The 17,909-nt window shown below is 36.8% G+C and overlaps 1 protein-coding gene across 1 annotated transcript in view; it reads left to right on the forward strand.

Annotated features, from left to right (window-relative positions):
• Positions 1-17,909, forward strand: part of LOC131063911 (uncharacterized) — a 125,375-nt gene that overhangs the window by 24,448 nt on the left and 83,018 nt on the right. Inside the window, exons 5-13 of the mRNA XM_057997880.2 lie at positions 5,016-5,187; positions 5,497-5,612; positions 5,798-5,884; positions 6,038-6,154; positions 6,257-6,320; positions 6,454-6,596; positions 13,119-13,166; positions 13,279-13,347; positions 13,490-13,565. Coding sequence (XP_057853863.2) covers positions 5,016-5,187; positions 5,497-5,612; positions 5,798-5,884; positions 6,038-6,154; positions 6,257-6,320; positions 6,454-6,596; positions 13,119-13,166; positions 13,279-13,347; positions 13,490-13,565 — 892 coding nt within the window. The remainder of the gene's footprint in view (positions 1-5,015; positions 5,188-5,496; positions 5,613-5,797; positions 5,885-6,037; positions 6,155-6,256; positions 6,321-6,453; positions 6,597-13,118; positions 13,167-13,278; positions 13,348-13,489; positions 13,566-17,909) is intronic.

The following is a 17,909-nucleotide window of genomic DNA, read 5'->3' on the forward strand; positions in this document are numbered from 1 at the left end:
ATGCTAACTCTGAGATCCATCATTTGTCTCAGCATTAGCAGTAGCACCACCAACTTTTGAAGTGTTGTACAACCCTCGTCTTTTATGCATGGAATTCTAGATTGCCAGTGCCCTATCATAAGAAAAATTTCTGACATTATACTGAGTTACAAACAACTTCAAGCAAGTTTCCAAATTTTTGTCTAGTTTGTTTTTGATCTTTGATTTCAAAGCCCTAATGCACTGAAAACTCTCTCATCTTCCACCGACCCCAATATCATTGTTTGACATAAATCAGCAAGTTTGAAATATTCTGGTATTGAAGTATGCAATACTTCACTCTGATCTATCCTTTTCCAAAGCCTTGTTATTGATCCAGGTTCAAATGGATTATCGAAGTTTTCCAATTGCTGTTTCATACACAATGCAAAGCGTTTACATTGTTTTTTAAGATGATCTGAATTTAAAATTTCTTCTATTGGCTGTCCATTGCAATATGCATCTTTTGAAAATGTCAATATCAATTCCTTAGTTTTTTATGAAACACCTTTGCATCATTTGGATTATCTCCAAATGAATGTCAAAATTGAGGATACACACAACCCATGGCTTCAAGTATTTCTTTTCGAGGGAATCTTTCACGAATCTCAGTTGAAAGTTCGTATGCAATAGACTTCAAATTATCATTAACAGATTTAACAATCCTGTCAAAATGTTCCTTTTTAACTGGTAGTGCTCTGCCTCGCTTGCCTGTCTTAGATTGGTGCATTGGTATCTGAAATCCTTTTACAAAGACACATAACTCATTTTTTGCATTGAAATGTATAATTTTGTCAGCATGATTCAAATCTGTAATTATCTGCCACCTAAAAAATTTGGGCTTCGCCCTGTTAGATCTGAATATAGACCATCCAGGGCCAAGCATGTCATTTTACATAGAGTGTTATACTCATTGATATACATAGTTTTGTCTTGGGCTTTCTTACCAAGTTTGTTCATTGAATCCAGCATGGGGAGAAGACTAGTTAAAGTTAACAGAGTCTCTATATCACTTAACTTATGTAAGAGATCAGGAGCTTTGTCTCTTGTGAGGCGTTGCTTGTACATTAGTCTAATCAAGGATTGATATTCTCTTAGAACTTGTTCCGTTGGCCATGCAAGGAGATCCATCTGGTCTCAACATCCCTGAGAAGCTTGTTTCCTGCTGTTACTCCCTTAGCAAAAATCAGAAATTCTACAAAACGTTTAGGACTTCGGCAGAAGTATGAGTGGAGCTCGTGGACCAGATCTTCAACATTTGACACAATAGGGAAATTGCTTACAATTCTATATGCTAAATTTATTTGATGGGCCATGCAGTGAATGCCAAGCATGTATGGTGCAATACTAGTTTGTAATCTTGCGCAAAGACCGGTCCTTTGACCTTGCATTACTACATCTCCATCAGTTCCAACACACACCAACTTCTTGGCAATTGTCAAGTCATCCATACCAGCAATTTCATTCAAAGCTTTCTTAACTTCCAAATATAAATTTTCTGCTGTTGAATTGCTCCTCATTTAACGAACATAGAGTAGATGAGCTCGACAGATGTGTTCTTTAACGGTATACACATGCATACAGACCCAAGCAGTGTTATCTACCGCAGTAACTTCATCTATGGATAATGAAATGAATTTTGACTGTTTTACACTCCTGTAAATTTTGCTTTTCCACCTCAGCGAGACAGTTTGCCATTTCCCATCCAGCTTTTATTGACCAATGTGACATAGGATAGTGAGGAACATTCAAAAAAGATAATAATTTACTATATTTTGGGAAATCTTTCATAGGAGGCCCTCTCGACAGAGTATGAAAAATAACACTCGTCTGATAGTCTCTGCCAGGTTTGCATCTTTCGCTGCATGTTCAAGCCCAACCTTGATTGTATTTCCACTATTACCAATTAGTGTCATTTTGTGGTTATGCTCTTCATATTCCGTGACATACTTAATATGAAGACATTCTTCCTTTGATTTCCATCTTACTACTGGTGTTTCCTTTCCGTCTATGATTTGTTTTTCATAAACCTTACCAATATGCTTTTCTATGGTGTCAAGCTTTAGCTGCAACTTCTTTTCTCTGAGTTTTCCAGCTACAAATCTTACTCTTGCATTCTGTTGGTTGTTCATCATTGTTTGGGTTTGGTTTAATGAATGGGTACTTTGCTACCCAATCAAGCTTAAAGCTCCTTGTCATTTCCCACTCCCGCCCCATTTTTACTTTTCTTTTTCTTTTCTTCCTACCAACATCATCTTTAGTGCTAGCATTTTCATCCAAGTGAATTATCTCATTGTGGGTATCCCTTACAACATCTTCTCCCATGCCGGTATTGTCATCCTCATTTGACACATTTAACTCAATGACAATCCCACCTTGTAGTGGTGGTGAGCTACTATGAATGGCTTCTGCAACTGCAAAAGTTGATGGACCAGAAGCTTTGCCAATTCTAAAGTAAGACTTTATGGTAGTATCTCTAAGTTTTGGGCGTTTTGATGGCCTCCCAATCCCTTCACCGCCCTGAGGAGTCTTACCCTTGTCTAGCCTTCCAATCCCTTCACCGCCCTAAGGAGTCTCACTCTTGTCTGACATCTCAATCCCTTCACGACCCTGAGGAGTCTCACTGTTGTCTGACATCTTGACCTCTCACTACGAATTAAAACTAATACTATGAAGTATGAAGAAATGATTACTCACCTTTACGCTTTCTCAATTCTCTGAATCAAGAATCGGGAATGCCTAGGTCTGTGTTGCAGGATTGCAACTCTTGCCCTCCGCCCTACAATCAACTGAAGGTTCCAACTCAAATTGCGCAATGCGAATCGAGAGGTCCCAAATTTACTAATCAGACACGAACAAATTGTAAGGAAGACCGTTTCAAACTTTCAATTGTATTTATATCAATCCATGATTCCATTTTTGGCGAATTCTGCGGGTTTTTCAAAATGCATCTTATTGGCCCTTCGATTGTATGTAGGTGTCATACTCTATATGCATTGGAAATTTGGCGAAATGGGTCCTCGAATGCTTATAATGTTTTAATTGTTATTGGCGAATTGGGTCTCATTATGCTTAACGTAAAATTTAACAATTGGCGAAATGGGCCGGCACGTGCAATGAAGATTTAATTAACCATTGGCGAAATAGGTCCTGGGTACAGTGTCGTGTTACTATTTATAGCAAATAAGGGAGGTAATCTAATACCCACGTCCGAGTGATTCCATGCGAATATAACGGGCATCCACGTGAAACGATATGTGGTCAATGGTGAATCTGAAATACATTGGACCGTTAACGCCAAAATTCTGGGCGATTTGGCCACCGTGTTGTCCAATACTATTCGCCAATTCCGGGAAAATGGAATCGCAGAATTCGCCAATTCTGGGAAAATGGAATCGTAGAATTCGCCAAAAGGCGAGGATTCGCCACTAAAAACACTCTGTTGATTAATCAGTACTAAATAAATGTTTAATATTTAATTTAATTTATTTGTTATGTTTATTCTTTTACATTTTAGTTTTATTATCATTATTTATTATTAAATTATATTTCGAAGTGGGGACATCACAGTCTCCCCTCCTTGAATTTGCTTGCCCTCAAGCAATATTATAATCTTGATTATTGGATCTGCAATCATATTTGAACAATACATGAGCTATTGTGGAGAACTAGCTAATAAAGACCTAGATAGCTAAATAACCCTATTCACACTAACAACATAAACTAAACCCTTACAAGTTTATTGTTTTTGAATAAGAATGGAAATTGGAAGTTCATTACTTCTTTTGAGGCTTAAAAGCAATTAGCAATAATTAGCTGCAATTTGTCAAATCATTCAATTTCCTTGAAAGGTGTTAGAGAATTTCATGTCCTACCAACCTACGACTTCCCTTATACAGGTACCACACAACTGCAGATAATTGAAACAAGAATTCACATAAAACACTTTTTGTTCTCTTGAAAAAAAATGAAAATGAAAATGAATTCACATAAAACACTTTTTGTTCAACTTAATCCGTGTTTTAGGCACATATATATTATATATGATTTAATAGTTAATACTATGTTCTATGGAGTCTTGGGATGGGTGGGGGACTGGTTTGAGATATGGGGGGACCAAATGTCTGTATTTGGGGACGGTGGGGGGATGGTAGCAAGATGATGGTGGGTGGAGGTATGGTGACAGGGCCCCTTGTGGGGTTTGGGGGCAGAGCCTCCTAGTGGGGTTGAGGGGCAATGCCTATCATGGGGGCCTGGTGGCAGTACCTCTAGTGGGGTTGAGGGGCATCCCATTTTTACAATTGTTTTCTTTATTTTTCTGCAACACCAAGGCCTTACTATTTCCAATTATTTTATAAAACACACATTTTGAGCTGAATGACACTAGGGACACTTGGACTATTTTTCGGTGTGCTCAGGAGTTCCCTAAGGGACTTGAGGATGTCCTGCATCTTTTTGATGTCCCCAAAATAAGGAGGGACATCCTAGGAATGTCCCTTCTTTGAGGACACCTGGATAACATTTCCTCTTTGAGAGGATGTCCCAGAAATGTTCCTAGAGACTTGGGGATGTTAGTGGAATGATAGGGGGAAGTTTATCTTGAGTATCTGGGAAATGTAAGGGGGGATGCATCCCCATGGAATACTGAAATTTTAATATGAATTTTGTATTGACTTATCCAAAATGCACCCAGTTTCAACTTTGATGTACCTGCATACCTGAATCACTGTACCCATACCGGTAACTTAAGATTTTATGCTTTTTTATGCATGCGGCTTTTCAGCCAACTTCATGGGCATGTTTATTTATTTCCCTTACAATTGAAAAATCTGATTGTAGATTGAAATATATTCATTTGTTTTATTATTATTTTTGTGGTAATGAGCTGCATTCCAAGGGGGTGGTTCTGTGATTCTTGTGTTCTTATGAGATTTGGGATGCTGAAATATACAATTTTAACCTGCGCTGAGATTATTCTTGTTCATTGTATTTGAAAGGGTGTGATCCGAAATCTTCTGCTGCAATCTTTGGATGATCCTCATCGGAAGATTTGTACTGCAGTGGGCATGGCAGTGGCATCTATTGCACAGTATGACTGGCCAGAAGAATGGCCAGAATTGATGTCAACACTCTTGAAATTGATAATTGATCAAACAAATATGAATGGGGGTATGTATATTTTATATTTTATATTGACTTTCTTCTGGAATTTTTTTTGCAATATTACCTTACCTAATTATTGGCACTGTTTCTCTTGTTAAGAAAATCGCACATGGTTTAAAACTATCAAGTAAACAATTTGGAATTTCGCTATTATCTTCATCTGCTATGTTCCATGTATGCTTTAGACATTTCTCTCTTTTCTTAAATGACAAAGATTTGTGAGATGCAATTTTGTACTTGTATACTCTATTTGAATTAGAAAGCTCCAATTGATAAGTAGCTCTAGTCTGAAACATAGCCTCTCTTGCTTGGCAGTTCATGGAGCTTTAAGATGTTTAGCGCTTTTTTCTGGGGATCTGGATGATAAGCTCTTGCCTAAATTAGTACCTGTTCTATTTCCATGTTTACACACAATTGTTTCGTCTATAAATGTGAGTTGGTATTTACTTCTTTCACTTTTCAACCTTATCTTAATTTCTGTAATTTTTTATAGTAGTTATCATTTTCTACAATTAGTGGCTATGGACATCAAAGATACATATTTTTTCATGCATTCTGCTTTCTGATATGATTTTCATCTATTTTGAACCTGTTCTGATGAAAAACAATTGTCAAGGTATATGATTTGTCTATGCGACGCAGAGCTCTGGCAATCCTTCATAGTTGCATTTCTACATTGGGAGTAATGAGTGGGGTTTTTGAGGTAGGTTTGTTCACAGTTTTCACCTGGCAAATTATGGCATGTGTTGATAAGGTAACAGGTGTTAAGGCTCCAGTGTCTGTTTGATACTGCTGTCAGGCAGTCTTCAGATTGTCAACCTTAATGTTGCTATGCAATTCCTGTCTTGAAATGTAGCTAGAAACCAGGGAATTGATGACGCCAATGTTGAAAACATGGTTGGAGCAATTCTCATTTATTTTATCTTCTCCAGTACCTTCAGAAGATCCAGAAGACTGGGGTCTAAGGATGGAGGTAAGATATTCAGAAAACTGAAATAGTTTGACGCAACTTTTTTATTTCTATAAATTACTTCTTGAAGTTCCATATGATATAAAAGCAACTCTTTTTTATCAGGCTTTAAAGACATTAACACAGATGGTTCAGAGTTTTCCAAAACTAATGCTATCTGAGTTTTCAGGTAATAAGTAACTTAATCTTTGGTAATCATATTTCTGTGATGTGTCTTAGAATTCTCCTTGATATCTTTTTTAAGGCGGGGGAAATCTTTCTTCAAAGTTAATTATTTCTAAAATAGTGTTACCTCTGTACAGTTGTTTTGGAGCCACTGTGGCAGACCTTTGTCTCCTGCCTCAGGGTCTATGAGTTGGCATCAGTTCAGGGGAAGGATGATTCTTATGCTGGGCGGACTGACTCAGATGGTGGTGATCAAAGTCTTGAGGCATTTATCATTCAGGTACTGTACGAAAGCTATAGATTAATATCATGCGTCATTTTCTCCGTCTCTAGAGGTGGCTTAGGTTTTTCAAATTTCCAGGTTTGGTTTAGCATTTCTGAGGCTAAAATGTAATTCAAGTGCTTGATTGCATGTTTTATTTATGTTGACTAAATTAAGGGAATCTATCACTTTTCAACATACAGACTGTGGAGAATCAATAACATCACAAGGATCCTGGCTTATTGATGAACAAAATGCTTGTAGTCTTTGGTTTTCAAATATTAATCATAGATGCTCTTTGCAGTTGTATATTTTTCAGATTGTCACTTGTATATTGCTTCCTAATGACTTGCTGCTTGCCTACTTGTTAAGAGAGCATGTTAGAACTTATTTTTCATGAGTCATGAATGTCTGCCAGCTTGGCATTAATGATATAGAGCCATTTAGTGGGTATATTGCTACTTCGACATTGTGAACTCCACATCGAGTTCTCAATCTTCTTCATTTGAATTATGTATCTGTTGCTTATCTGTTGCTTAAGGCTCTGTAAGTGTTCCAAAACTTTGTAATCCTCAGTGTCATTGGTTTGTATTGGCTTTCTTCTCTTAATGTTATTAGTTCTGCTATCTTTCAATGAACAAGTCTGTGATAGATGAATACTTTGGCCACAATATCAATATGAAGTTTGTCCCTGGTATGTAATACAGTGATATTCAGGATTTGAACTGCTTCTCCCAATCCGTCGTTATCCATTGTTTCTCTAATCAGTGTTTTACCACTTTTCTCAGTAATATTTTAGTATCCGTTCTACTGTTATGTGTTTTCTCTATTACTCTAATGGGGACATGGATATTGTTTGTTATTCTGCTTGGATTTTCAGAACTTTTGCCCTTACTATCTGAGTTTTGATTCGTCTTCCTCTAGCCAATACTTGTATTCTGTAGTTTTCTCTCTGTCTGGACAGAAACTATCATGCCTTATTTATTATAATTCCTCCACCTGCATAAACCATCTTCTGCAATTGTATCAAACTAATAGTTATTTTGAAGTTTTTAGATTCATTATTGATCTGTAATCTCTCAAGATTTGGTACTCATTGGAAATTTACTGGTGTGAATAATGTCTTACCTGAATAACGCTTTAAACTAAGAGTTTTGAATGCAACCAGTTGCTTACATAAAGCATGTTAATCATTTGTTATACTATCACATACAGATACCCAGCACCAACAAATCCTACTTCTATAGTGGGCTGAACTCTCTAAATCTCACTTTCAGATTCTTCTGCTTGAATGAGCTTACGTGTCTTGCAAATATGAAAAGTTTGAAGTGTCCTTCCGTGCACTAAAGGGCTTCCAAGCATTGAGAAAAAAAAAATTACGTTCTCTACTGTTACTCTCTCATATTGTACAGATGGGCAAAATTGCCACAGGCAGTGGGACATAAATGCTATGCCACTTATGAAATTCTCATGATGCTTACATCTGGGTACGGGGGTCAGGGGCTGGGTGCGGGTGTGGGTGCAGGTTTGGCCTGGGTCTGGGTTGGGTCCAGGTGTGGCCCTGGGTTTGCCCCAGGCCCCGCAGTATTCCAAAGTCATTGGCCAGGTCTGTGTTTGAAATTGTTTCTGCGTCTATGTCTCCCAAACTCCTCTGAAAGTGATTTTTATCCCTTGTATCATTAATTTAATAAAATCTAGAATATTTAGCCCATAAACATTATGAATATCTATATTATATATATATATATATATACGCCTATGTCTATGTATGTCTGTATGTATGCATGCATGCTTGTATGTATGTACACACACACACGTGTATATATATATATATATATATATATATAATGAAGAGTTATTAAGGATCTAGCTAATTTGAAAAGAATCATTCAAACCTTAATAAAAGTTGTGAAGACATTGAGACACTTCAGCAAAGTTCAGAGGATTCCTTCATCTTGAGTTTTCTTATATTCCTTTTAGGAATGGAAGATAACTTGCATACTTTTGTAGTACTATTTCTTCCTAAGGGGAGGAATGTTATTCATTGGACTTGGATCATCTGCAACATATATTGTTAGGCATCTATGGAAGATTCCAATGCCTGTGACAAAATCTGTCATTGGGTTTTTTCTCACGACCTAACTTTTTTTTGACAAGGAAGTCTTAGTTGTAATTTTATCTTATCTCATCACATTTACTTTATGTTTCTTAGTTCATCTAATATTTATCATTTTAACTTGGTGTAGCCTAGTGCCTTTATTAGTAAAGGGATTAAGGACGATGGGCTCAAATCTAGTTATGCAGAAAATAGGCCTTTATATTTTTAGGGAATTGAAGAGATTCAAATATATGCTTTCCAACAACAAGATCTAAGCATTAGGGGTCGGGAGTTAGGTTTAATTTTTCTGGAGGAAAGGTTAAGCCTAATCTCTGATCCCCGATGTTTGAAGGTAAGGGCAAAGGCGAAGGGAAGGGGTTATTTTGCAGATCTATTGCTAAAAATCTAAAAAATCAAAAGTGTGGAAAAGTTAATGTGGCCTACTTTGTGAGTTTGATGCCCTTTGTGATGTGTTGCCTTAGCATTTCATGTCTAGGTGGTTGATATGCTTGTCTATGTGGCATCCTTAAGTAAAATCATCCAACAACATTAAAATGCGATCAACTAGCATCACTAAATACATCTAGCATCTTAATCATACATTTAGTGTCAGCACATCACATCACATCGCTCAGGCTAGGGATAGGTAGGCATTACATATGGGAGTTTAGAGGCTTGTCTACTAGTTCTTACTCACATTAAGACCCAATCTTTATCTTTTGTTGTTCCTAATCAGCTTGGCATTTCCACTTGTATAGCCCACATTGATTTATTAGATGAAAATTAAAAATCAAAGAAATGAAATGAAAATTATATAACCATATATAACATGGAATAGAGGGTCTAGCCATGTTGCATATTGCTTTTCTTATATTCGATCTTCATTATGAGAGCAACATTGTAAGACTACAAAAATAATTGTTTAGGAATGGTGCGCGAAGGAGGCGGAGTTAGGGTTTTTGGGGAAGTGGAGATTGGAGAAGATGACGTGGATGGCGATTCAGATCTCCCATGGTGGATTGTAGCCGGTTTGAGGGTTTTTGTTGGTTTGGCTGTTTGTGTTGTGCCGAGAGGAGTTTGTGGTGCCTGGTTTCCTAGCTTTTCTATTGTTGATGGGGTCGGTGTTGTGGTTGTTGATGTCCTTTTTCTGGTTGTTGTTGTAGTTTCCTCAGCGGTTGAGGAGATTCTTGTTCTAGTAGGGATGCCCACGATTGTTGTGGTTTACACTGTTTTTGTGACTTCCTATGTCGGGTAGAGCTGGTTGTTGGTGGTTGTTTTCTGGGCCCTTGCTTGGGCTTGCTCTCTCATAGTTTTTGTTGCGGTTGAGCTTGTTGTTGATCTCTCCTTCGGTGGATGCTGCCAGGTTTCCTCTTTGGTTTCTTTTCTCATTTATCGGCCTGTTGAGTGGTTTTTGTCCCCTGTGCTAATTCTTGTGATGGTGTTTGCTGTGACTCGGTGTGTCGACGATGGTGGCTTGAGGTCTTTCAGAGATTGGGCTTTGTTTCCCCCCCTGTTTGGTGGTTTGTTGGGGGTTTCTTCTTCCTTTGAGGGGTTGGATAGGGAGATCTCTTCTTTTGTTTGGTGGGTGAGTGTTTTTGCTCATGGCTCTTCGGTCCCTGTTCGTGTTGTTTATTTCTTCGCTTTTGATTGGGGCTTTTTGAGTCTCGTTTGTGGGGTTTCGTTCTTGGCTGTCAATGATGGTGAGCTTTATATGGGTTGTGTTGTTTTTGTTGTGGGTTTCCTGGCCTCTCTTCTTGATTCTCCCATAGAGGTGGAGAGTTCTTTGCAAGGTGCTGTTGTTGGAGAGGGTGTTCCTCTATTGTTTTTGAGTAGATCTCCCTGGTCTGGTGTCTTGGCTGATGAGTTGAGACATTGTCATATTTCTATCCTCAGAACTCTTGAGTTTTTGTCATCTTTTGGTTTGCATAGTAGTAGTGATGTATTGGAAGTTGACTATATGTATTCCATATGTTAAGCTTGAACTTATTAAATCATGTTTTATCTTTGCCAGTTTATTCTTGTAGCCATGTGATTTATTCTAGTTGCCATGCGGATTATTTAGGGCAAGATCATATGTGAAATTAATATATGTGTTGATTAAATAAAATGCGTATGTATGTTCTTGTATGTTATTTCTTTTGTAGTGCAGAGAATAAATGATGCTGCGGTGGATGTTCGCCTATCGGGCTTGTTGAAGGGAAGGATACTCAAGTGATGACTAAAGATCAAACTGTAGAAAAGCTGAGCAAGCTTAAGGGACGGCATAAGAGAAGCAATCAAGCGATACTACCAATGTCTAACTTAAAGTTGACATTGAAGTTGTAAATACCGCCACAGTATGTTATGACTGTGGTTCGGTCTAGATCCACGTTTCCTACAACATAACTCCAGCTATCTCCTTTCTCGGTCAATCATTTGCCTCTTGTTTTTAATAAGAAGCTCTTCTTCTTCTGAGAGGTTAGACAGAAAGAGAGAAGAATAGAGCGGAGGATTTCCATAAGTATTTTTGAGTTTATTTTCATATTGAATCATGTAATGATTTTCAAGAACAATGAATAAAATTATGTTATTTTGATCTGTTAGAGTTGTTTCTGGGAAGCTTGGTATCACTCATCCAAGGGGGCCCACTTGGTGAGTGTTCCTGTGCATTCGTTAAAATTAGTTTTCTTTCCTTAGCCGCAGTAGACATTCTTGCATTGACTGTTCTTGCAGCCACTGGAAATAGATCCACTGACTGTTTCTGCAGCCAAGCCAGAACAGAGTAATTTCTGTTTATCAGCATTGAATTTATCCAGTATTGCTTTTATGAGTTTATGTAGAAGTCTTCCTGTAGCCTTTCCATAGTTTCCATTCTTGATTATCTTTTATGCATAATGTTAGTTGCTGCAGTAATGCAGAATAGCTGTCGTAGGAACTTAGTGCATATATAGTGCAGACCCATTTCAAGTATTACGTCCCTGGGTTGACAATCAAATGAACACTAGCTATGAAAATAGTGACTTTACCAAATGAATGTCCAAACTTCGGGTTGAGACTTCAACTAGAGTTATTATTCTTATTGTTGGGTTGAACATTGGCCATGACGTGTATGGTGATTTTGTGCTCTTGCTTTTCTATACTTAGTTCAGTTTTTTGTTTTTTTTGCTGGTTGTGGCAAGGTGTTGCTCACTCCCTTGCTGTGGGGTTTTTGTGGACTTTATGTTTGGTTTTGCTTATGTGGCCTCGAGGTGTTTTAGGCCTGTTCTTGGTGTTTGCTTTTGCTTAAGGGTTTCTGCTCTTATGGCTCCTATTGAGGTGGAGCTATGCTTGAGTGACACTTATCTTGTGAACCTAGTTTTATGGCTGGTAGACTTTTGAAAATCTTTTCTGCTAAGATGTGTAGCTTCTACAAGGGAGTTTTTATTGCCCTTTCTTTTGGCTCAGCCCATTTATCTCCTATTGAGGTGGGGAATGCTTTGGTGAGCTGGCTTGTGTTGCTGGTTCTGCATCAGTGGTCTTCTTTGGCTTTTCCTATCGAGGTGTAGCTGTCTCCTATGGAGGCGGAGATTATCGTGGCTGGAGGAGATGGTTGGTGTTGCAAGGGGCCTGGTGCTGCCCTTAAGGGTGATCTTGATGAGTTTTTGTTTGGCTGTAAAGGGGTTGTTGCTGCCTTTCTTTTTGTCTATTTTCCTTTCTTGCCTATTGAGGTGGTGATTAGGGAAAACATTGAGAATTCATCTCTGTTTTATTTGAAGGTTGTGGGAGCCTTGTCAAAATCAATTGTTAAGGTTATGTGAGCCTTCCAAAACCCATTGAGAATGAGTCTCTAAGTTGTCTTGTTTGATGGCTTCAGCCTTTTGTTGGCACAGCTGGTTCCTTGATGCTTAGTTTCTGTTGATTGGCTGTAGGTTGGATGCTGTTTGTTTGTTTAGTAAATTGTTGCTGCGTTTTGTAAGTGGGTTCTAGATCCACGCAAAGTCCATTTGTACAGAGTTTCGGGTCCCTTCTTAACCTGTTTTACCCTTAACCAAAACATTGTAAGACTATCAAGTATTATGCTTTTTATTTATACCGTTGAAGAATTCAGAAATGTGAATTTTTGGGCTGGCACATTAATTAGTTGTCAAATATCTGGAAAATTTGACAAACTAGGAAGCATTCTGTTTATTACTAGGCATTAAATATTGGCATTTCCTTAGTTGTCCATCACCATTTATTCTAGTATGTCATGTTTACCACCAATAACATAATATTACAGACTTGAAAATTTCAGAATTTGAAACTTAAAAGAAATGGAAACGGTGTTTTAATTCTATATAAAAAATATTGGCATTTAACACCTATCTTGGCCATCACAAATAATTTTAGTAAAAATAATATGCTAACCTATTAATATTGCTTTTGTATTTGATAATGGTAATTTATTTCATGCATATTGGTTGTGGCAATTTTATGTGTTGCAGTTGTTTGAGTTCTTACTGTCAGTGGTTGGGAATACCAAAATGGCAAAGGTATGTGCTGCATGATAAATTTTTTTTTAGTTTACTATGTTTTACAGTTTTAGACATAATAGTTGGGTTTTCAATTTTTCTTTTGTTCATTATAGGTGCATGCCATGTCCAGGTTATAAAGAAGAATGCAATTGATCTGGTGTATTATACGATTGCCTTCATGCAGATAACGGAGGACCAGGTGAGTATTCTGTATTAGTGTTGAATTCAGGCTTCATATTTTTACTCCTAATTTTAATGTAATAATTTAGCATGGTATGTCAGTCTAGATTTCACTATATTTGTGCAATATTTTTTCTGGCTTAATATAATTAGAACTTCAGGTACAAACTTGGTCATCAGATGTTAACCAGTATGTTGCTGATGAAGATGATGTTATGTACAGTTGCCGTATTTCTGGTGAGTTTTAATTATTATTATCCTTGTTTTGATTTCTTGTCAGACTGTTCTTTTCATGGTTTCCTCCCTAAATCAGCAGTTATCTTTGTGTCTGGTATCAGAGTTCCTTTTGTAGAATAGTTCTTCTATGCCTTTCAGTTATGCTTCAAAGTCAAAATATATGTTTTTAAAAATCTTATTTGATCCAATTCCTTCACAGACTTGCTTCTGAAATTTTCCAGACATAGCTAACTGAATGCATAATATGCCTTAAAATATATTACAAGTGCAAGGATAGATGCAGGTTTTCCATTGTAAAACTTAAGAAATATTTTCTAGGCATGCATTTTTGAAGGTAATGATCAGTGATGGTATGCATCAGTGCCTAAATTTATGGTGATATGATATTCTTTCCTCATTTGCCTCACATGCATGCTTGCTGAGGGAAGAGAAATGATTTAATGATCATTGGTTGGATTGACTTGATGATGTTAGAAAGGGCGAAATTGTGCAGTTATTAATAACAATAATCAAACAAACAACTGAGAATGCTGATTTGAGATTTCTATGAGAAATCTACCAGGCTACATCAGACTATTACATAAAAATCCAAACTAGCATATGGATTTCCAAGAGTAGGCATGTGAAAATAAGTACATTTGCATGCATTGATCCTAGCAGGGAGGAAATATAACTCCAAGTTCTACAATATAAAATGTAGTAGGTACCTACCGGTTGTTTCTGGTTTAAGTTTTCAATGTTTATGTATTTATAATGAAATATCATTGTCATTGATGATTCATCTTAATTATCATTCATGACATTAGCATAGCATGATAGCCCAACTCGAATCAATTATTTATGAAATATGGGATATACAATATACAAAGTTGTTTTTTATGAAAGATGACCAAAATGTGAGTAAGATTAAAGTTCTCTAATTTTTGCCACTATCTTGGTTTTCAAGATTATCTTGAAGCTACTTGTTGCCAAAGTTGCAGGGATAATTTAAATAAGTTATTTAGATTTTCATGTTTAGAATTGGTTTCAAAATGATCTTTGATATTATTTGTGTCTATAAAGAGAGTGATTTTTACTTAATATGGTTTTGTAACATCAAAGAATAAAGAGAAATAAGCTGGACATACCTATAGCATATTAGATATTCATGCAGTAGAAATCAAGGACTTAAAAAATCAATAACGCCATTCTACTTAATTACAAATTAAATGATGGTAAAGAGGAAGAAGAAGATGGAGAGGATGAAATTGAACACCATGTTTACTCTTGAAGCCCTCCAAATAGAGAATATGTAATGTCCTGGTTGGATGTTAGCTCCAATCCACAATTTTTTTTTTACAATCACTCAAATTTTAGCTTTTTTCTGATCACTAAATTCTTGATGTGGGCAAGGTGAGAGCATTTAGAAACTAGACTGAGGACAGATAAATTAACCAACAAGATATTGGGGGCTAACTGACTAAATTACATTAATTTAAAATTCATAGAATTGATCAATGCCAAAATTGTAGATAGTGATATGCAAATTCTGATCAGGCCAAATCGGCTGATAAAAAATGGAAACGCTTCAATGCCGAAATGACAGACTATCACTCAATTTAGATACACACCAAATTAGTGGATAATGCACTGAATGTAAAGGTGATCTAGGGGATAAACTTATACTAGACAAACAGTTGCAAATCGGGATGCTCCTAATCTGCTCTCCTTCCCAAGTGCCATTCTTAATTACAAGATCCTTCCAATGAATCAGATTATTCTTTTATTCTTTGGTTTTTCAGTTTTCATTCCCTGATGTCAACAATCTCTTTAGGAACCAAAATGAACTTCCCTTCATCCAAAAGAGGTAGCTCAATATATGGAATGACATGAACCCAAGTGCCTTCTTGAAATGAGAAACACTTAGTTTTCTTTGGTAATTGTAACTCATGTGCAACTTCTTCTTGAATCCTTTGTTTGATTTTGTATGGTCCATAGAAACGGCGCTTAAGATTCTTTGCCCTACTCCTCTTAAGAGAGGATTACTTGTATTGTTGTAATCTCAAGTAGACCATGTCACCAACCTCAAAAGGGTGTTCAATACGGTGCTTATTTGCATACATTTTCTATTGATTTTGAGTATGATGGAGGTCGCCCTTGAGAGTTTATAAGATATTTTGACCTATTAGAACCAAATATTGGCACTTGGAATTCTGTTGTTAGAAATAACATCAATAATAGTCTAAGCCTCATATCTGTACAAAGCCATAAGTGACATCATTTCCATAGACATGTGATTGTTAGGCCCAATATGGAAAGCTAATGTATTGAGAGGGGAGGGGTGAATCAGTACTTCAAAACTTTTCTTCAATAAGAACTTTACTGTTATGCATAAACTGAATAGTGCAGTAACATAATATAAAGTTAAAACAAGTAGATAACAATCATACATGATTCACTCCATAACACATATATTTTGGTTACGCAGAAACTCTTGGTTAGAGAGAAAAACTGCGGTGGGGATGGCACCCACAACTTCACTACTGCAATAATAAAGAGTGCTTTGTTAGAGCTACATGTTTAGCTATTTCTGATAGCTTACCCTATTAGGAGTAATAAGATCTGTTAGATCTACCTTGCTAAAGGATTTTACAACACTTAAACTAAATGCCGCACCTGGTTAGAGGCTTTACAATTTGTAGACTTGATTAGAGTCTTTCACCCTGTTAAAGGTTTCTCTTACAACTTCAAAATATTACAATAAAATCATTACAAATATCTGCAACTTTACATCTGGAATGTTATAGCAGATTCTATGTGCTCAGAATAGATTACCTTGCTTATAGTAGACCTCAGTAACCCATATAGTAACTAGGTAAACCCTTCTGTTTACTTTGTTCTTTAACTATTCTTTGAAAACCTTCTCGGTGACCTCTGTGTCTTTGTAACAGTCTTCTTACACTCGTGCACACACCTTGTTAATTCTTAACTCATGCTGTATAAATAGATCTCTTATGTCGGTGATCCATTCATTGCTTCGATCTTACAAATATGATTTATCGAATGAATAACCATGCAAGATATTTCATTGGTTAGATGACCTCAAAATCATACACAATCTTTAAGTGCAATTTCCAATGTGATAACGGTTAGATGTTCCTCGATCTTGTAACACGTTTTCATATGTATGTCCAGGTTCAATGAATCTGGTAACATGTTTAACTCGGTGTGTCATCTTTGCTGCTCGGTAGACATGGAATGATACTCGGTAGACAGCTCGGTGTAAACTATGCTCTGAGACTACTTTCTTCTGTAACCGACTGGACTATGCATACCGACTGAATATTTCGGTAGTAGTAACCGACTAGAGTATATAGTATAACTTTGACATGAAACTAATGGCAACTTGATAAGTAGTAACAATCTCCCCTTTTGACATTAGTTGTTTGACAAAAAACTACTTTCAAAGTTATAACTCAAAAATCTATATACTTGCAAAATTTGACTATACTGACAGTATGTACAATAGTCAATAAAATAATATATCCAGATATACTCCCCTTATCGATATACTGTACAAAACTCTGATTTTGCATGCTCGGTGATCTGTTCCTGTGTGCTTTGCTTACTGTTCTGTTCACTGCTCGGTTCATTGCTCTTGGATACTCTGCTTGCTCTGCTTGGTATACTCCCCCTGTATACGATACTCCTTTTGTTTGATATTTTGAATACTATATCACTCCCCCAATACTGTATTACTCCCCCTTTTTGACAAACATCAAAACTTAATTACCATTCGGGGGTGGTAACTGATCAAAAATGGATTTGTACTTGGTCAGGGCTTCGGTGAGAGCGACAGAGAGTGCATTCTTTACATTGTCCATTGAAGAATTATGTGCTTGAATATCAACCAATAATGATATTAAGCCATCTAGAGTGCTTCCCTCTGGTGTAGTAGATAAGGAGGTGGCTCGGTTGATCTGTTCTTGGACGGATGAAAGATGAGGAAGGAATAATGTCTGTAGTGTCATTATATCCATCCTGATTTTGTGTTCTTCATCTTAAGTCCAATTGTTGAGCCATGAGCTGTTGTAGCTTGGTATAAAAATTTTGAACTGAATTTGGCTCTGTGGTTAACTTATTTGAGAGATCGGTGATCTCTTTCTCAGTTGCCTCTGTTTTATTTTTAATGTCTTTAATGAATAAAGAAAATATGCTGAGTTTCTGAAATAAATAAAGAATGTGCTTGAGTTGAGGAGTCAACTCAGCAATAAATTTGACAAGTTTAACTTTGCCAATAGCTATAGCTTTCTGTACCTCTTCTATCATTTTTGCAGTTAGCTCCTTGTCTTTTAGTTTGCTCAA

Source organism: Cryptomeria japonica, chromosome 3, assembly GCF_030272615.1.
Source record: "Cryptomeria japonica chromosome 3, Sugi_1.0, whole genome shotgun sequence".
NCBI lineage: Eukaryota > Viridiplantae > Streptophyta > Pinopsida > Cupressales > Cupressaceae > Cryptomeria > Cryptomeria japonica.